The 22,124-nt window shown below is 36.9% G+C and overlaps 1 protein-coding gene across 3 annotated transcripts in view; it reads right to left on the bottom strand.

Annotated features, from left to right (window-relative positions):
* Positions 1-22,124, bottom strand: part of kalrnb (kalirin RhoGEF kinase b) — a 176,322-nt gene that overhangs the window by 5,705 nt on the left and 148,493 nt on the right. For all 3 annotated transcript variants that reach the window (XM_022673454.2, XM_049479170.1, XM_049479171.1), the window contains 11 exons: positions 12,519-12,796; positions 10,999-11,112; positions 10,393-10,499; positions 9,246-9,312; positions 6,391-6,494; positions 4,830-4,899; positions 4,090-4,176; positions 3,884-3,976; positions 1,669-1,719; positions 1,151-1,228; positions 567-752 (listed from right to left, as the gene is read on the bottom strand). In XM_022673454.2, the coding sequence (XP_022529175.2) occupies positions 567-752; positions 1,151-1,228; positions 1,669-1,719; positions 3,884-3,976; positions 4,090-4,176; positions 4,830-4,899; positions 6,391-6,494; positions 9,246-9,312; positions 10,393-10,499; positions 10,999-11,112; positions 12,519-12,796 (1,235 nt within the window). The remainder of the gene's footprint in view (positions 1-566; positions 753-1,150; positions 1,229-1,668; positions 1,720-3,883; positions 3,977-4,089; positions 4,177-4,829; positions 4,900-6,390; positions 6,495-9,245; positions 9,313-10,392; positions 10,500-10,998; positions 11,113-12,518; positions 12,797-22,124) is intronic.

Raw genomic sequence — 22,124 nt, 5'->3', positions numbered from 1 at the left:
TATGTCCCACTCATTTTTTAGGTGGATATTATCCTTTTTCACTTTTTAGGACGATATCTCCCTCTTAATTTTTAGAAGAATATTTCCCTCTTACTTTTGGGAGGATATGTCCTTCCAAATGTTTGGGGGGATATGACGCTTTCTGCTCAGTACCTTGATGTTGAGGATCCTTTGCAATTTTTTTTTTCCATATGTGCCTCTAATTTTGGGAGGATAATGCCCCCCCCCCCCACCCCCTTCTTGTGCCTCTTACTTTTTGGGGGATATGTCTATCTAACTTTCTGATATGTCCCACTTATTTTTTAGTTATATGTTCCTCAAACTTCATGAAGGATATACCCCTCTCACTTTTGGAGGACATGTCCAGCTCAGTTTTCAATATGTAAATTTTTAGGGAATTTGTTCCTCTCACTTTTGGGGGGATATGTCCCACCCATTTTGGTTGGATATTTATCTCTCATTTTTTGGTATCTCCCTCTCATATTTGTGGTATATGTCCCCCTCTTATATTTGTGGGATATGTCCCTCTCTCATTTTTGTGAGATATGTTCCCCTCCACTCAGTACCTTGATGCTCTTTTTGAACTGGTATCCAGGTGTTGAGGATCCTTTGCGAAGAAGTTCACTGAAGATGACAATCTGCTCGAAGAGGAAAACCCGGCGCTCTTTACTGCGAGAGAGAACACCTGAATCCTGCTCCGTCACGAAGAACGTGTCTTGCTGAAGCAACTTCCCTTGAGCCGTAAGTTTACCCTACACACACACACACACACATTGGGTTTAAGACTGCATTGCGCCAGCTGTATCTATACATCATTCTATAAAGCTCTCTGGAGATAAAATGTGCTCTACCTAAGCATTTTTTAGTTTTTGCAATTAGAGGCTACTTATTAAATGACCACTTTTCATCTCCAATTAAACAGCCTATTTTTGTAACCTTAAATCCTTAAAGAAGGATTCACACAAATTATCTGAACTGGCTGTGTATTGTGCTTCAATCAATAAGATTACATAATACATAAACCTCTTATTTAAAATGAGGAAAATTGCATTCCCATGTTATAGGCTACACTTATACACTTATTATAAAGTGTACATTTTATCAGTTAGATGTCCCAATTATACATTTTAGTATTAAAGGTTAAACTTACCTCATACCCCTGCAGTCTGCCCAGGTTCATCATATCATTGCAGCGTTTGGGCACCAGGAACATCAGATCTACAGCTTTCTGTGAGCAAGTAGAGGAGTGAGAGAAAAGCATAGATATAAGTAACAGTGATGAAAAGTAATGGAACAGAACTGTTTACTCTCTTTCTCTATCTCACACACACACATTTATATAATACAGTGTTTTAATAATGGTAAATAAAGCTCTGAAAACAAATTAAGAGACCACTTCAGTTTCTGAATTAGTTTCTCAGATTTTGCTATTTATAGGTATATGTTTGAGTAAAATGAACATTGTTGTTTTTTCTATAAACTACAGACAAAATTTCTCCCAAACTCTTAATAAAAAATATAAATATTGTCAGTCTCATTTGCAGAAAATGAGAAATGGCTAAAATAACAAAAAGATGCAGAGCTTTCAGACCTTAAATAATGCAAAGAAAACAAGTTCATATTCATAAAGTTTAAAGAGTTCAGTAATTATTATTTGGTGTCTCTTACCTCTATCTCCTGACAGTCCAAGCCTGCCTTCGAACTGTATTTCAAAAAGTCCTACAAGAAAGAGATGGTGCATGTTTTACTGACAATACAAAAATTCAATTATTTAATGCCAATTGTCAGCCCTTCTAATGAGGGGTGTATGCGTGATAGCATTCTGTTACATTACAGCTATACTTAAAGGTCTATCTATTTATGTTTTGATAATGCATTGAAAATGCTATATTAACCTAAATATGATTTATTTATGAGGGGCTATCTTGTAAGTGAGGTTAAACACTGGCGGTGCTCATGGTGAATTACAGATTCAGATGGGAGGAACATTCCATTTTTTAAGTTTTGTGAGAATTTAAAATTGCTTGATACATAGTGTTATGTGTACCAGGAATACGTAATAGAAGGCATTAACGTCATACCACAATCACGAAACAACTCATCTGACATGAAATTGGTTATTGAGTCGTCATACTTTTTCCATGTCCAATGGAAGTTAAAGCAGGGCACAATTTTAAAAGTCAGTTTAATGCTTTTTAAGGCCGCAATAACTATAATTTAAGACCCCAAAAAATGATTTGTTGTATTGAAAATCAAAACTTTATGTAGCTAACTGTATGTTATCTGGCTCGCCACTATCCTTAGTTCTCTCCCCTTTAACATTGATAAATCACCATTAACCTTAATATGTTAGTTAGCTTCTTTAAGTTTAGCTAACTTTAGATCTCTCCCCAGTAACGTAGCTAACTCGTCTCTAATGTCATGTTAGCATGTAAGCTAGCTCACCACTAATGTTACTATAAGTTAATATGTTAGCTAGCTAACCTTAGTTCTCTCCTATGTAGCTAAGTAACTCATGGCTAATGTTAGTATGTTAGCTAGCTCACTGCTAATGTTAGTATGTTAGCTAGCTCACTGCTAATGTTAGTATGTTTGCTAGTTCTCTGCTAACCTTAGTTCTCTCCTCAGTAATGTAGCTAGATAACCCACTGCTAATGTTAATATGTTAGCTAGCTCACTGCTAATGTTAGTATGTTAGCTAGCTCACTGCTAATGTTACTATGTTAGCTAGCTCACTGCTAATGTTACTATGTTAGCTAGTTCTCAGTTAACCTTAGTTCCCTCCTCATTAATGTAGCTAGATAACCCACTGCTAATGTTACTATGTTAGCTAGCTCACTGCTAATGTTAGTATGTTAGCTAGCTCACTGCTAATGTTAGTTTGTTAGCTAGCTCACAGCTAATGTTACTATGTTAGCTAGCTCACTGCTAATGTTAGTATGTTAGCTAGCTCACTGCTAATGTTAGATTGTTAGCTAGCTCACTGCTAATGTTAGTATGTTAGCTAGCTCACTGCTAATGTTAGTTTGTTAGCTAGCTCACAGCTAATGCTACTATGTTAGCTAGCTCACTGCTAATGTTACTATGTTAGCTAGTTCTCAGTTAACCTTAGTTCCCTCCTCATTAATGTAGCTAGATAACCCACTGCTAATGTTACTATGTTAGCTAGCTCACTGCTAATGTTAGTATGTTAGCTAGCTCACTGCTAATGTTAGTTTGTTAGCTAGCTCACAGCTAATGTTACTATGTTAGCTAGCTCACTGCTAATGTTAGTATGTTAGTTAGCTCACTGCTAATGTTAGTTTGTTAGCTAGTTCACTGCTAATGTTACTATGTTAGCTAGCTCACAGCTAATGTTACTATGTTAGCTAGCTCACTGCTAATGTTACTATGTTAGCTAGCTCACTGCTAATGTTACTATGTTAGCTAGTTCTCTGTTAACCTTAGTTCTCACCTCAGTAATGTAGCTAGATAACCCACTGCTAATGTTACTATGTTAGCTAGCTCACTGCTAATGTTAGATAGCTCTCTGTTAACCTCAATTCTCTTTCCGGTAATGTTAACTAACTCACCGCTAAAGTTAGCATATGATTTCCCACTGGCATTAAACTCACTGTCTGAAAATGTAACCGGATTTAAATTTAAGACATTTTAAGACTTTTTATGGACCTGCAGGGACCCTGTATAGAATGTTGCGCTGACTGTGAGATTGCATTGAATGTGGATGCGATTTCTGTCAGAGTCACTTGTCTGCTTGCCTTGACAATTCTAACCAAACACGGCCGGTCACAATCATTACCGCCCACTCCACCGTCCGCTGCATTAAAAATGTTTTAATTGGTGAAGTAGCATTTTTAGCAGTGTGTTGTTTAGTGTCTGTTACCTTAAGTAGCAGTTGATATTTGGTGATGCGTTGAATGGGTTTGATTAAGTAATCACTGATGGACATCCTGGAGTTGACCTCCTGCTTTATTTCCTGTTTAAGCATATTGGGAAAGCAACAGTCATATAAAGCATCTCCCAGCACAGCCCCATTACATCACTCAGCAGAGGAGAGTCACTGTCTGTTTAACTGTGCGTAGCGCTCACCTCAAAGAACGCCTCATATTCCGCCACAATAAACTCTGAGTGAGGTTTATTCTGACAGTAGATCACGTACATGTGCAGCCGCCTCTCCTGCAGGTAAAAGTGCTGACATGATCATCATAATCAAAGACACACACGCACATACACCTTTACACACATTGTTTTTAAAGTACAGAGCTCAAAAGTATTTCAGTCTGTATTTGTTATCACTTTAAAATAAGGCTCTATTATAAAGAGTTTGTCTACAGATTATAAAGGAGTCTATTAATGGTTACATTAATAAGCACTTACAAAAAATAAAAAGAAAACAGTGAAATAAAATAATTAATTTAATAAAATAATATAGACTGTTAGTTTAGTTTTAATGTTATGTGTTATTAAAGTTGAATTAATAATGTTATAAACATAAATGTTAATGATGACTGATGGAAAAGACAAAGTAAGATAAGAATCTAGTAAGATCTGAGTTTTAACAGTATAAGTGAATGTGGAATCACTATTTGGTACACGGCAGGCCACTGTTGCTCTTCCTATTTATCCATTGTAACTGCTTATTTATAATTTATTTATACAATTAATAACAATTAATAAACTTCTTTGTAAACTATTTATCAACCCTTTATAAAGAAGCCCAACTTTAAGCCTAAATTGTCACAGGTAAATTTAATCCAAATATATCAAATATAGATATATAGATTCAAATGCTTATTTCAGTTTTAAACTACATATAAAACCAGACTCACGTGTTTGATGAACAGCTCGGCCAGTTTGTCATGGTCCTGCAAGCATTTCTCCAGTTCACCCATGAAGAAACTTCAAAGGATGCAAAGAAATTATTTAAATAATACCATGGAAATGTTTTCCCTACATTCATACAGACACAGGAATACAAATTTCCTTTCTATCCAGGCTCTGTGAATCTGAATACAGAGCACAAAATTTAATCTGATATTAACCAGGAAACTTCCCAACGTTTGCATATAGCTCTGCCTGATGCAAAACTCTACGTTAAAGATCTACAAACTATCATGTATTAGAAAGATGTCACTGAAAAGAGAAATAACAAGAAAAACAATCATCAGATCTATTAAATATGCTTACAATTACTTTTCATTGTTTCAACACATTGTGCTTCAGGATCTGGTCAATTAATAAAAAAAACTACTGTGCAAAACTGCAACATAATACTTTCAAAAGTACGTAAAACTGCTGTTGTAAAACTATTTTTTTGTAATGTGTAAAATGATTAATTGTAGATACAATGTAATATAGAGAGTATCGTCGCAGTCCAATGAAAAACGTAAACAAAAAAAATATTTTACAGCAGAGAGATAAAACCTTCCTAACTTTCCCTGGAAGTCAATGTAAAAATACGATTTCAGGTAATTTTGGAGAATTTCAATTAGTCCATTCATCAATACATTTTGACAGTAAGGGACAGTTTATTCAAATTATGTAGTAAATGAAAAATCTGAGGTACTTGTTTTTCATTGGACAGTGGTTGTAAGATATTTAATGATTCATGGTAGATACAAAATAATTGGGAGTATATACTAAGTAATTAAGCTGCCAGATTACTTCCTAGTTAAAACTCAGAATCATTATTTATTTAAATATATTAACATATTTCTGCATGCAATATATTCATGACGTAACTTAATTTTTACACAGAACCAAATCATTTTGATATGTACCAACAAATTGTGCACAACTGTATAAAATCTTTAGAAAGCATCTGAAATATGCTCTCTGCTGTATTAATAAATATGCATTAATTAAGATACTAATGCATTGTATTTCTGCACATGTGAATGCTGCATTTTACTAAAAGACCATTTCAGATGTGTTGAAGTAAAGTCACAGGTGATTTAAATAGGGCATTCTGAAACTGGAACAGTGCAGCAGGGACGTGTATACATTTATATGAAAAGAGCTTACATCATGAGATTTGCATTACTTCTTCTAAACATTTAGACATGACTTTTGACAACTTGATTACCAACCTTCACCTTTTTGTACATTTTATGTGGGGGGTGACATTTTTTGTAATACATGTCCGCAGTACAGCCTGATTAAATAATTATTTGAAAAAGTCCAAGAATTGTAGTTTTGGTATAACTGTCCCTTTAAGAAAGTTTCAGCATTTCAGCAATAAGAAGTGATTAATCTAGAAAACATTTCTGTGTAGTCTGAAGTCTTATAGATATGATTAATGGCCATAAGAATTGAACCATTTACGAGCCAAAGGCACAATATTCAGTTAATAACATTTGGTAATGATAAATCACTTGTAATGTAACCTACTCTTTGTGCCAATCGTAGATCTGATGAATGTTGCCAAAAACAATCTTATCCTTCCCCGTCATGTCCTCTGGAACACCCTTCTCCACAACTCTCCTCTTAAAACCCTGAAAAAAGAAAAACAAGCAAGGTGTGTATCGCTATTATCTTAAGGCTGATGCATTTTTTATGAAGACTGTTCCAAATATTCTGCACAGGCATTACACAACTATTATGCAAATAAGCTTTGCTATATATAACAATATCTGAAAGGTCAACTCATGTTTAATTATGCAACAAAAAAAACAAACAGTAAAAGGATGTTACATCACATGCTTGACTGATTCTCATGGTGACATTAACCCTTTAAAGTGTAAAAGCCTAAGAAAGTGTAATCTACCTACATATTTTATTTTTTCTGTAAGGTTGCCAATTTGTACATTCACTTTTAGTAATAACTTTATTAGTGAGTTTTATAAAGAAAATATTTTTGCAACATGATTATATGGGACATGGGTGGAATGTGGGCTAGGTAGGTTCCTGGAGGGCATGGTTTTTATACTGGAACCCAGTTGGGCTTTTCAACGTGGGCATCCTCATTACAGCCCACCTTTATCTCACATGGGTCCCCATTTAGGCCCCATGTTTAGTGTGCACCCCAGCTGGGGCCAATATTTAACCCCTATGGGTCCCATCAGTTATACTAAGGAGGCAAACATGAAACCCTGGTTCCCAGCTACCCATACAGATGAAAACTAAACTAATTGAAATAGAAGGCGATTTTATTGATGGCAAACAAATAACAAAATAAAAAGAACAATTAAAAACAAAAATAAAACTTTTAGAAACATATACTTTTTTCAGTTAATAGTTAAACATGTAACTTAATTGCAGACATTCCTAGGTTTTAAAGTGCATGATGCACACTTTGTTCAGAACATGTCATCAGCATATGATTATAGTGTTGAAGAAGAATGTATGACAGGAAGAGAGTCAGAACTCTGAGAACTTGTGCTGTTTGAGTTCAGACTGCTTCTGGTGTGAGCTTCTATAAGCTAGGACTTAGAAATATGATTGGGGTAAGGGTCATTTATGCTTAACATTAATTACTGATACAGATACAGATTCTGTGTTTACTCCGTGTAAATTCTTATGGATATGGACAAAACATAGCAGTTTCACTGTAAATCATGGGGTCAGTATCAATAGTTCACCCCAAACATGACCACTGCTATATGGAGGCTCTGAAGAAGAAGCTGTTGCAGAAAAGAAACTTTTTAACAGTGTGAACATCTGTTTACACAGCTGCGGCTTTTGTCTTTTTGTGGCAAGTTCCACATCACAACCTCCTCTACAGTTTTGTTGTTGTCAATAAACGTTAAGACACTGAATGTACTCTACAGGACATACTGCATAACATCTTTGACCTCATAAAGAACACATAGAAACACATAGAACATGGGCAGAAATAATTTCAACCTTTAAAATGTACATATTCATTTTCATACTTTCAAAGGACGTACAGTTCCCTCCAGAAGTACTGGAACAGATAAACTTACAGTAAGTTAAAGCGAATAAGACTTAATATTTAGTTGCATATCCTTACATCAAGCCTACCTACATCACTTAACATCTGCATTGCATTTGTGATGCTTTTCCAGGCAGTGGGTTTTGGATCATTATCTTGCTCCATAATGAAGTATCTTCCAATCAGTTTGGTTCCATCTTTCTTTAAACTGACATCAAAAATGTTTCTGTAGACTTCTGTAGAGTTCATTGTACATCAATGAAGACTAATGAACCAGTCCCAGAAGAAGCAATGCAAGTCCAGGCCATGATGCTATCTCCACTGTGTCTCACAGATGAGCTGGTATGTTTGGAAACTTTCGCCTTTCCATCACATTGGTAAAGGTTAATCTTTGTCTCTTTGTTAATCTGTCTATAATCAGTTCACAGGCTTGTCTCTGTACTTCTTGGCAAATTCCAGCTTTTCCTTCCTATTCTTTTTGCTGATTAGTGTTTTTTATATTATGGTAAAGCCTCTGTACTTCTGTTTATAAAGTCTTCTGTGTACAGTAGACTGTGATACCTTTACTCCTGCCCTACTCCTGAGGTTGTTTCTGATGCCACTAACAGTTATTTAAGGTCCTTTCTTTACTGCACTCACATTGTTTCTATCATCAACTGCTGTGGTTTTCCTTGATCTATCTGTTCAACATCTGCTACTAAGTACACCAGTGACGACTTTGTAATAGAGAGGGCAGCAGCGAGGCCTATCCAGTTGCTTTAGCATGTGCCTTTGTTACTGTACTTAAACTTGTATTTTTTATTTTTTTTTTACAAAACTTTAAATGTAGGTAAGGCCTTGTTCACACCTGTGATTAACATGCATCCTCGGAGATCCGTTCATAATTCAAGCCAAGTGCCAAAAGTCATAAGCATTTTAATCGGCTCCCTGTGAGAAAGCTTGTGATAGGCTTTCTCACATCACTTCCAGTCTTCTTTGGACATAGTCCTGCTCAGCTAACCTGCTTGGATGGTGTACGGTGTGGTCTTGCAGTTATTACATATGTTCTGGCAGGGGCAGTGACACAGTCAATGTGGGCTGTGCTTTGCTGTCGGAGGTGCATCAAGACTATTTGCCATTCACACTGCAATAATAATATATATAATTGTATGTGTGCATTTCTTACCACCTCTGAATGTGGTTTGACTGACTATATTACAATGTGTCCTTAAGATTCACTGTATCTTGTTCACACCTGTACCTATAACGGCTGCCAACTTATGATCAGATCAACCAGGACACATGTTGATGCCAGGTGTGAACATGGTTTAATAGACCTAAAACTAAAACTAAGACTAAAAACAAGGCTTACCTCCACTACTATACCCAGATCTTTCACATAGTCCTTCTCTGTCTGCACCATCTCATTCAGCACAAACCTGAAAAAAAACAGATGAGAATATTAGACTAACATTTCCACTCAGTGCAAAGAGTGTAACTACTAAACTACACAAGTGAAGAATCTCAGTGTCCTAAGCCCTATCCGTATGGGATTAGTTTCTCAGGGGGTCCTCTGTGATTTTATTTCCTGTCCGGATTGATCATGAATGTGTTTTTCTCAGACGTCCTCAGAAAAACTCATTCATGCATTTTTTTCAGTAGATTATATAAAGCTACTCTAACTGCTTCCTCAAAACATGTATTAGACAACTGCAGCTTATTTAAAACGCTGCTAGAGTGCTAACCAGGAGAAAAAAGCAGAAACATGAAAATCCAGTGCTCAGATCTTTACACTGGCTTCCAATCAGCTGGTGAATAGAGTTTAAAATACTGCTCCTCATCTTTATAGCATGGCTTCGGACCAGCATACATCTCTAATATTCTGGAGAAATATGTCTCTCTGTGACACTTTTTCATTCCGGCCACTCTGGTCACTCAATGGACACACGAGATACCCTATTATAATATTTGTATAGTTTTACCCTAATCCGCACTAGTTTATTTATTGTCCACTGTTTACATATTTACAAATTTTTGCACTGATAAATAATTATATATGTTTTTGCACTGACATCAAATATCTTTTTAATACACACAACCACTGGTGTTCATTGTTGTTTTACTGTGTTTAACTACACTACCTCCATTAAACTCACACTAAAAGACTCTTATACTTTTATACTTCATATTTTATTGTATTTTTTATCTCTTATCTAGCTCAGACTGTAACCCTTTATATGAACAAGCTATAAACATATATGTGTCTCGTATCGTCTCATGAGATAAGAGATGTCTACTCACACACCTACTTTTTAATCTGTTTTTTATAATGTCTTGTATTGTTCTTTTAACATTGTTGTAAGATGTCTCTGTATAATCTCTCTGTAAAGCACTTTAAATTGCCTTGAAACCCAATAAACCCAAGCAACCCCTGGTAAACTGTAACCTGGGAACTGTAATAGGAAAGAACCATAAGACCCTAAGACCATATATAAGTTGTATGTCTGGCAGTCTCTTACATTCGGCCTCTCAGGGCTTTGTTCTTCTTCTCTGTTTCTGGGTCTCGGGGTGTTTGATCAGACGCTGTCACACTGCCGAACGCTGGGAATGAGCCAGGCTCAGGGGTCTGGAAGATACAGAAAGTAATTAATGTAGTTCTCAACTGTGATCAACTGTGGAATAATAACATCCCAGTTAACATGCACATGTGGGGACTGTTTGGGTAGCCCATCAACATGGAGCCAATGGAGTTTTGTCCACAGGCTCCATGTTGGCCCCAGGTATGGGTTGAACACTGATGGGGCCTAAACATGAAACCAAGTGAGACTAAAGTAAGCTGTAATGATGGCGCCAATTTGTACAAACTCACTTAGAGCCCATGACCCCCTGGAACATACCTAACCTACATTCCACCCAAGTGAGCCCCACATGAGCATAAGCGTTAGCTGGGATGGTATCACACACTCCAGCTGGTGCAATACCATGAGATACAGCTGCTTATCACATAATACAGCCTCCTTTAGCCTTTGACCACAGCTCGACCAGCACCGGTATCTCAAGGTACATTACCTCTCATACTACTGTACTATCAAGTGTGAGGTAAGACCCTGTCTGCAGATTGATACCTTCTCCTCTTGAGCCGAGGGATCTTTAATGATCTCCATTGGAGGTGGTAGAGGTGTGTGCGGCTCGTCTTCTGCCTCTTCTTCTCCTCCGCTGTTTGTTCCTCTTCGTCCTCTCTTCAGGGTGTGATCATAAAATAGAGAGAGAGACAGACAGGTAGAAAGTGAACACTAGTTCTAGTTGTTTATTAAAAGGAGCCTGACCGTGAAGCAGATATAACTCTCACAGCCACCTGAGAGCTTATCTATCATTTATGAAGTCTAATACAGAAACAGTATGTCATAAAAGATGCACTGCCACCAAGCACTGATCTAACTTTTATATAACGTGTCTTATAACTTACTTATCTCACGGTTCACTGCTTTTTTTTTGCAGCTAACGTTCAGCGCGTTGTAGGTTAATGCAAAAAAAAAAAAAAAAAAAAAACAACAACAGGTTTATCTTCAGTTTTGCTAGTTTACACATTAGTAACAGTGGATACTATAAAACTGCATAACACTGGTGGATTTGCAACAACCAGATATACACTATCTGGCAGTTTTCCAGAAAGAGATTAAGGGTGTTTTTACATCTGAAAAGTGTCTTCATAACATTGTAACACCTTCTAATTCAGTGTTTTTATTTCATTTTTTTTATTGAACTTACTTTCTACATTGTAGATTAATATTAAAGACATGAAAACAATTAAGGGGCGCATATGGATTTATGTAGTAAACAAAAAAAGTGTTTATCCATCACAGTCCCCTGATCTAAACCTGATCAGCTGAGATGGTAATTTGGGATGAGCTGGAGCCTTACAGCGTAAAGGAAAAACAATTAAAAACAATTATTGTTTAGCACCTTCAGGAACTCCTTTAAGATGCTGAGAAAACTATTCCAGGTTACTCTTCCTCATGAAGACACTGATATTTAAATACCAAGAGTGTGCAGATCTGTCCTCAAAGCATCAAAATATGGCTCCTTAGAAGAATCTGAAGTATAAAACATATTCTGGTTTATTTAACACTTTATTCAGATGACAACATAATTCCATGTGTTCCTGTGTAGCTTTTTACACTGCAAACGAACCGAACCATGTAGATCCAGACCGAGACCACCTCTTTTGGTTGGACCAAACTCAAGTCCTTTGGTTCGGACAGTGACACGCGGCCCCTTTCACACCTGCTACTTTGATATCATAGAATCAAACTAATAATTCAGAAATAGTCTTGGATTATAGTGAATGAGAGAGTGATGTGTAGTCTAGGATTATGCTTAATCTCTTTCCAAAAAAAAAAAAATCCTCATACGTTATCCCCATATATTTGTGAACACCCTTTCTAATAAATGCATTAAGCTATTTTAAGTAGCAAATGAACATGAAACTATTGGCACCATGCCTAATGACTAACCCCATACTGAGCTGTAGAGCAGTGGAAATGTGTTCTCTGTATTGAAAGTGCCTCATCCAATACCACTGGGATGTGTTGGGACGTTGGGGACGAGGAATGTGGAACTGCATCACTGCAGTGACTCCACCCACCTCCTCAGTGCTGTCCTCGTGCTGAGGACCCAGGTCCACGCTCTTGCGGCCGTCCCGTTTGCGCTGCTTGTTGTTGGGTTTCTTGGCGTTGGCGTTGTCTCCTTTGCCGTGGCTCAGGCGCCGGACAGGGCTGGTCAGCCACTTCTTTAGCGTGTTCCCGGTGGTTCCCGAGCGTTTGGGTCCAGGAGAGCTGGTGGGCAGAGAGCTCACGGACGTCTGAGGCTGCAGCGACGCCACTGACTCCGACTTCACTTCTGAGCTGCCCACTGGATAGTTCTCTGCAGGAGAGCACACAGAACAAACAGATAAGCAGCCGATACAAAAGAACCTCTGGAACAGGGGTGTCCAAACTACGGCCCATGCGTCATTTGCGGCCCGTTTCCTTTTTTGGAGCGGCCCGCGAGGTATTTTAGATATAGAATGAAAGTTGGCCCGCTGTTAAGCAGGTTTTTATAATGTGAGATTCAAAGTTTGAACGCTAGGTGTCAGAAACGGGCCAAAGAGTGTAAAAGCAGAGAGGGTGCGCATTTCTAGCGCAGAAAAACGGGCCAAAGAGTCTAAAAGCGGAGAGGGTGCGCATTTCTAGCGCAGAAAAACGGGCCAAAGATGCTAAAAGCGGAGAGGATGCGCATTTCTAGCGCAGAAAAACGGGCCAAAGAGTCTAAAAGTTGCCGTAATTAAGGAGTTTAATATTAAGAGACATCATGAAATTAAACATTAATTTAAAAAAGCTTAGTTTACACAACACTGTCAAAGATAAAGATAGTAAGTCAAGTAAAATGGTGTGTAAATGAAATGAAAAATGTATTATTTAAAGTGATATATTTTATTATTTGTTTTATTACAGAGTCTGTGGCCCGTGACTTCAAATATATTTCTCCTTCTGGCCCCCAACAAAAAAAGTTTGGACACCCCTGCTCTGGAAGAACCACTAATTTTCTTCTTAGCAGTGTCGGAGTTAGCTCAGTGCTAGCCGCGGCAATGCTAGTTTGAGTCAAGACCAAACAGGACAGGAGCAAAATAGGCCTGTTTGAAGCGCCAATTTATCTCCTTTTATTAAGAAATTATTATATTTTTTACATTTTGAGGAGCTCCTTCTGCGCACATCTCACCACTCTCACTTTTTACCAGAAGCCCACTTATTGTCTTTTTACTGACCAGAATGAAAGTTTTCCTAACTACAGTAAAAAGTACTTATTGTAATTGTTGCTGCTGACAGCACTGTTTTTGCAGGGTGTGGTACTAGTGCTGGGCGGTACGGCCAAAAATGCATATCACAGTATTTTTCAAGATTCTGACGTTTCATGGTATATCACAGTACTTTTATTATTTTATTATTTTTTATTTTTTTTTGCATGACTGGCAAAAAAAGGCTTTGATTAGTATTGGGTTTACTTTGAAGAAATCAGACTGTATTATCAGAAAAAATAGCGGAAGAATATAAATAATAGATGCTAAAATAGATACGCTAACAAATTTAACACGACTTAAATTACAAAATTAAATACTTTAATAAATAGTTCCATAAACACTATAAACAAACCTAAAATACTCAATGTTTAATTATTCAAAGAGATATTTCTCAAAAGTTCTATTGCACAAGTTAGATACAAGTTTAATATCAGGAATATCATATTTACTATATGTTATTCCTGAAGCCATTAGAGGCTTTACAGTATTTAAACCAGCCACAATTTCCTTCTTTCTGCAGTCAACAAACACATTTAAATAATCCTTCAAGCTACAGTATTAATATATTTAAAAGGACTGTAGTTACTGCTCTATATTACTGGGATAAAAACACTCATACAGTAGAAACAGCAGCAGGAGGTGTTCTGATTTCTCTGCAGGACGGAACTAGACCAGCGTTTGACTCTCTTCTCTGACGGTGCTGTTCCTCACGATGCTCTGCAGCGCCCTCTAGCGGTATGGCGGTATGAGAACCGTTTCAAGTTCAAGTTTCAAGTTCACCCCGCAGTATACCGAATGAACCGCTATACCGCCCAGCACTATGTAGTCTTTGGCTTAATTCCCAAAGAATTACTGTGATTGCTAGCTTCAGAAATATTAATTTGATAACATTTTATATCATTTCATTCATACTCATCTATGGTAAAGCTTAAGCTGCCCATTCTGTTGTAAAAAACACAGTAATTAAAATACTTTTAGAAAATCAGAATGTATAATTGAAACAGAACAGTGACATCATGAACTATTCAAAATGTTTGCAAATCTAGGTCAACCAGGTTTTCCTCAAATATCAGTTTTCACAAAAATTATCTAGCCTGTTGTGCAACTGGGTTGGCTCATGCATTACAGTAAATTAAAACTGGAAAAGAAAAATAATCTGAAAAATATAATTTCTGTGTAGTCTGAAGTCATAAAGTTATAAATAAAAGTTAGAAGTAAGGAGACACAAAAATGCTGAATATTCTGGTAATGACCTGAAAAACTAGTCTGTCAGGCAGCATACTTATAGGTTTAATAAAGAACCAAGTACAGAATATACAGAGTCGAGTGTTCTGAGTAATAGTTCAAATATAAAAGTGTGGAGCCCTAAAAAACATCCAGCATTTTAAATGTGTTTTACAGGAGAATTCACCAGCAGCAACACAAGAAACAGAAGAAACAGAGATGTTCAAGACTGCACAAAAATGTATGTCTAAATAAGACATTAAATAAGAAACGGATATAAAAGTCTATAATAGTTTCTACAGCTTATCACACACACACACACACACACACACATATATACACACACACAAACCATACCACAGTCCTGATGTCCAAAGGCTTGAGGCAAGAGTGAGCCGAGCCTACAACTCAAGAGAGCTAGACTGAGGAAGTATTAAGCAGCTGCTCACTGTTCATTCTTCTGATTGGCTGATAAGACAGACTGAGATGCACACACACACACACACACACACACACACTGGGCCAAACCAGACCAACCTGATTCTAACCTGCAGCATAGAGTTACTCTCTCAACTATTCACTACAGCATACCACAACACGCCACCTGATTGGCCAAGTATCCAGGCTTGTACTTAAAATAAATATGTAGGTCTGTATGTCCAATACAGCTTTGTACCAATATGAGCTGTATGGTATGGGTTAGGATTATCTTTGGGTATACACTTCCTATCAAAAGTTTTAGAATACCCCCATTTTATCCCTTGTGTGGTGTTCGGGTCGGACCCGTTTTCATTATTCATCAAATGATACTAAATTTTTTTTTTTTTAACTCAAACTCATTGGCATTGGCTCATTTTTTGTGAAAAACATATAGCAAAACACATTTTCGATAAACACACACTGTACAACAGTTCTCACTGCTCTCTGGCTTCATCTGTAATTTAATCTGTAAGACTGAGATTTTTATTAGTTACAGAGTTTTCTGTGTTTCTGTGTTTCTTTCTAATTATTATGATGTGTGAATGTGCTGTGTGTAAGTGTGTAAATGCTGCAGCAGAGAGTGCAGTAACACCATCTAATCCAGCACTGCTTTACTACAGAACAAGCTTTTTAAATTGTGATTTTTAAAAATCAATTTCCAAAGCTTTGTGTATTTTAATTGCTACTTGCCAGCTGTAAGCTGTTACAAAATTAATTGGTTGCTAAAAATCACAATATATGATTTTTGTTTCATTTTTTTTACAATATACTTTCAAAATATACTCATATAATAAATACAAAATGTTTTTTTAGTTTTTAGTTTAGAGTTTCGGGCAGTTTACTGCAAAATCTTGTACATTGTATTTTCTTGTTACTGAGTGGAAGTCAAGAGCTTAAAGGGCGAAAATAAAGAGGAAAAAATGGGAATGTTCTAAAACTTTTGACCGAAGTGTAGATTAGAATATTGATTAAGTATAGGTTAATGTTAGGTCAAGATATGGTTTAGGTTTATAATGAAAAATATATATACTTATCTAAGATTAGAATGGGGTTCATGTCTAAATTAAGGTTTAGATTAGGTGTAGGTTAAGATAACATTAAGATCAGGTTTAAGTGTAGAATAAAGAGCATACTTATCTGAGATTAGAATTGGGTTCATGTCTAGATTAAGGTCTAGATTCTGTTTAGATTAAGGTTAGGATAAGATTAGGTGCAGGTGTAAATTAAGGTGTATATTTTGCTTAGGTTTAGGTGCAGATACAGTAATTAAATAAAAATATGGATTTTGCCTTTGTAGTTTTTGCTTAATTGACTAGTCCTATGAATGATTTCTGATTCGTAAGACTTCTCTAGTAAAATCTCTGGTTTTCAGTTAAATTCTGTTTAAAATTGACTCACGTTTATACTGTGCATCCATTAGTTATGTCCGTATTTGATGTTTTTGCTGTTAATTGTTTTGCTATCTTGTGTAGATCACAGGAGGATGGGTAAGATATTTGAGTCTTGGCTCCTTGATAGGTTTTTTTCCTCTCAAACTGACGGAGGTTTTACTTGTCACTATCTATGTGAACTCAGATCCAGATCTTTGTAAAGCTGATTTTTTTTGACAATGTCTGCAGTGAAGTGCTATATAAATAAACCTGAATTTGACACATTTAGCAAAAACAATTTCCAACACTGTTTCCTAGAGCCAACAGCTGAAGGTGCAGAATATCATACCATGGATAACAAAGATATAAAAAAATGTTCAAAGCTTCTCCACTTTTAATTCCACCTATTCAGTTAGTTCAGATACAGCACTGTGATTACTTGGGTTTTCTGAGCAGTTTACTAAGGCACTCTGCATCTTCTGCAGTCAATATAAAAGAAATAAATGCTGTCTGAAACAATAAGTAGAGATTAGTACTGAGATACTAAAATAGCAGCCTCTGTGATGTTCTTCATGGCTCCTCATCTGTGCAGCTTGCATATCCCTAAGAGTCTCAGGACCTGAAGTAGAGGCTGAACGGCAAAACCTCTGCGGCCCACTTCAATAAGCTAACAGCAGGGCCTCCACCCATTTCTCCGACCCTCATCCACCAGGTCAGTATACTTGGCCTTTTTCCGCTCTTGGTCTTTTTCCGACAGTTATCTTAAGTAGCACCACCTGCTTGCTTGCCCTGGACATCAAGATCATGGGCCATATCTTACACCATGTGCAACGTCAAGCCACAAAGCTTATTGCTATCTTAGACCTCACTAACAATCTATTTTCTTATATTTTATAAAAGCGCGTAGTGGGTGATGGGTGTGGTGCTCTTACAGTGAGGTGTGTTCAGCTACATTTCGGTTGTATTGCTATCCTGGCAATGGAAAACACAGGTGACTGGAAACGCCACTGACTGAGAATAGCAGAGATAACAGTCAACCCTTAGAAGTTCATTGCTATCTTGGCAATGCAACTTTTACATCAACAATAAACTAAATGCAAAATAAAACAACATTACTGTTCCTGTAAATAACCTCCTCATGTACTTTCACAGCATGACAGAGCAGGTCTATTTCTTCTGTTGAGAAGCACAGAAGCAAAGTGCTGTTAAAATAGCAATCTGCCAAAATCAGAGCACACCTGGCTCTTAAAGGGAATGGTAAGTGACATGCTTATTGTACAGTTTATTTTATGTCACGACCAAAACACCTATTGAATATTTAACAGAATTAATACAGCCTTCTGCATGTTTCGAGCTGTGCAAGGCATACTTTTCCCACCGTTACGACAGCAAAGACACACTGACACGCCCTAAATCAAGCTGTGCTGTGGACTGTTGACAGCTTCTATAGATCACTAAAACAATGCCCCATGTCTGGCTGGAGTGTTGTTTCTGCAGTAAAGTCTGAAAACCTCAACTGTCTCCCAAGGTTAAAAAGTAGTTGCCAGTCCCTTGTGTTTGCAAGCAGGCCCAGCTGGCTCTTTCTAGGGACTGGGGCTTCTTGCCTGCTTAATCGAAGGTAATGGCACACTTGGAGGGGTGCTGCCACTTGTATGAAATCAGTATTTAATATGCACTTATCTGCTGGTACTCCTACGCAAATGTAAAAATCGAAACTACTTTTATCTTAGCATTATACAAAGAATTACGCTCTGTATGGCTGTAATCCAGTAACATGGGAAAAACTATAGATCATTTGTTTATGGAAATATCTTCCTACTGTCTATGCCAAAACACCAGAGCTTCCATAGAAAGAAAACCTGCTCTGGCATTTCCTGTACAGAGTTCCTGTTTTCATCGGTCTAGTTCAGTCTTCTCCACAGGTATCTGCCCATGTCCTCCATCCCCGGGATGATTTCACATGTCTTTGAACTTGGTGGATGTCCGCTACCAGTTCCTCAGTCTGAAAGATGTTAAACTGCTGGTGTTTTTTCCTGCACCACACGACAAACTGCTCCAGTTGCCTCCTGTACTCAGACTCATCTCCAATACAATACACATTTTCGTTTTTTTGGTTCAGAGCACATGGCATCAGTTTGTTCCAAAAAAGATCCTATCACAGTGCACAGATGTCTCCAAGCCAATAAATGTTGACACCACCTCAGGAAATGGCTAACATAAGGCTTCTGTTTTGTACACAAAAGATTCAAGAATGTACTGAACTCTGTGTTGTTGTGCTTGATAAAAGGTTTGTAAAGTAACCCCCTGCCCATGTGGTTCTATTAGCTATTGTTGAATGATATTTTTGATGCAGTGTGTCTGAAGGATCAGAGATCACATGTGTTCAGCGTAGACATGAGCCCTTGCCCTTTACGCACTGATATTCCACCACTTGTTTAATTATATTATTCACTTTTGAGGAAGTAATATGCTAATTCTAAGCTTCTGTTTTTTAACATTTCAATAATTTATAGCATTTGTTACAAACTGGAGATCATCTGCCAATTTTTGCTCCTCAACCTCTCAGCTTTTTGTGAATACTGCTTTTGCAGTAAATCATGATTACAATCAACTGCTGAAATTGTTTGAAACCACTTTTTTTAAAACCACAATTATTATTTTTTTACTTCATAAGTAGCCCAACTTTATTTTTGCAATGTGTTGCATATCTGAAATACAGATATGCAACATAAGAATAAGAGGCCACTTAAAATGTTGAGTTTCTTTGATTTTACCAAATTGGAATATAATCAAGAGGAAGATGGATGATCACAAGCCATCAAACCAAGCTGAACTGCTTGAATTTTTGCACCAGGAGTGGCATAAAGTTATCCAAAAGCAGTGTGTAAGACTGGTGGAGAAGAACATTCAGAGATGCATGAAAACTGTGATTAAAAACCAGGGTTATTCAACATAATATTGATTTTTGAACTCTTAAATCTTTATGAATATGAACTTTTTTACTTTGCATTATTTTAGGTCTGAAAGCTCTGCATCTTTTTTGTTATTTCAGCCATTTCTTATTTTCTGCAAATAAATGCTCTAAATTACAATATTTTTATTTAGAATTTGGGAGAATTGCTGTCCATAGTTCATAAAAAAAACAATTTTCATTTTATTCAAACATGTACCTATAAATAGCAAAATCAAAGAAAAAAAATGAGCTGCCTACTTTTTTCAGAGCTGCCTACTTATGAAAAGAAACTGTATAATGCCCTCATTATTTTAACCAATCTAATTTATACTCATCTTGAATAAAATATTTGTTATTGTCATTTATATGGTATTATAACATGTCTTTATGCTCTCCACAGACAGACACATTATGGGAATTGATTATTAATGATAGACATATACTATTTTATCAGACACATTATAAACACAGTTCATGATGCATTATGATCATCTTTCCTAATACATAATAAACATATCTATAATGTGTTATGAAATTTCATAAATATTTATAGCCACGTTTATAATTCCTTATTAATTTCTTATTAATTAATTATAATATGTTATGAATGCGTTCTTATAGTATTATAGACCTGACATTCATAAGGCATATATAAATACCAAAATTTTTTGTGTTTTGTCATAATCGCCAAATACATTGTTATTGCAAAAATACACTAAAATATCTTGCTTTTACTTGAGCATGTTGTTTTCAATCCGCCGCTCTCTCGCTGTCTCTCACTCTCGCGCTTTCTCTCACTCTCGCTCTCTCTCTCTCTCTCCTGAGATATTATAGTACAGTAAAAAACTCTGGTCTGCCTGACCTAAACCACACTACACTATTATTACTCCCCCCCTCTCAAAAATACAGAAAACTAGCAGCATTACATTTTTTTCTTTTTTAATTTTTAAGTGATTGACATTTTTGATATTTTTAAAAAAGAACTCCTAAAACTGAAATGCATAAAGCAATATGCATATTAAAAATATTTGTAGTTTAAGCACAAGCAATATTTTTGTTCTTAATAAAGCGCCACAAACATGCTCACTGTTCCAACAAAAGATACAAAAATCCAACATAAGATACAAAAATGTTGTCACTCATAGTGACAGTGTTAGAACGAGATTACTCATGTCAGCTGTTAAATTATATATTTTTGTATATTTTGGTGACAATTTAGGTTGGGTATCATTTGGGTACTGGTATACATTTTTTAATGATACCCATCCCTAGTCACAACACTTTTGGTCTGTGTATCTACGTTTAAGTAACATCACGTTACTCAGTAAAAGTAAAATGTCATTTCCTCTCTTGTATGGCTCGTTTATGACCCCTTCACCCCACCAAAGTACCCTTTACTCATCCTTTAAACCCCTCCTGCCCTCACCACCCCCCCGGGCTGCAGTCTAACACGAGATGCTCAGTCTTCCTCTTCCTGCTGCCCCAGGCAGGATCCCTACTGAGCGCGTGCAGAAATAAAAGCCCTTATTGTCCTCAGCAAACGCCTTTTATTTTCTCCGTCTGCTCGTCCGGCTTCTGACACTTCAAGCTCTGCAATCACGGCAACAAGCCAGGAGGTTCTCAGTCGTGTGCCAGGCTTTAGTTACTGTGTCTCTATTGGGGCTGAACAACGCGGGACATCACGGCACAGCACTTGCAACTTGCTGAGTCAACAGTGTACCGCAGACCACCCGGCAAAACAGCACAGGTTACAGAGTGTAGAGGAGTTAAAATGAGGATATGATATAGATCTTAGTATTTACTCAATACAGTGATCACAAGAGCTCAGGCCTGTCAGTTATTGCTATAATCTGAGCTGATCACACTTATTCACTCATATGTATACATGCCATCAAGATGTGTAATTAAAAAAAAGAAAAAAGTAGGAAAGTTCCAATTTCAGCTGTGTTATAAAACAAGACAACCAAATACCCTTAAAAATAATCTCATCCTTGTTGCATTGAAACCCAGGTTTCTTACATTGAAGTAACTTTGCAGTAAATTTATAGGGGTGTACCGAGACCTTCCACTAGAGTGCCACTAAATCTTGCGAATTTAAAACAAGAAGATATTTCTTGTCAGATGTAAAACGTCTCTCACGAAATTTATGCACAGGTAACCAAAACAAATGTTTAATCTGAATCTGCTGACTTCTTTTCTTTGTTCTCTATTTTCCGTTTCGCAGTGCAACCCGGAATCATCGACACACACGGAGGCAACACGTTGATGAAACGCAGAAGATTTAGTTATAGTATAGGTTGCCAGTTCTGTATAGAACCCTCAAGACCCCTTACTGGAGAACTGTGACAATAGTTCTAAGGTCTGAAGAGACTCATGTGAGATCATACA

This window comes from Astyanax mexicanus, chromosome 5 (genome assembly GCF_023375975.1).
Source record: "Astyanax mexicanus isolate ESR-SI-001 chromosome 5, AstMex3_surface, whole genome shotgun sequence".
NCBI classification, from domain to species: domain Eukaryota; kingdom Metazoa; phylum Chordata; class Actinopteri; order Characiformes; family Acestrorhamphidae; genus Astyanax; species Astyanax mexicanus.
Note: the sequence above shows the minus strand (reverse complement) of the source record. Positions and strands in the feature narration are given on the sequence as shown.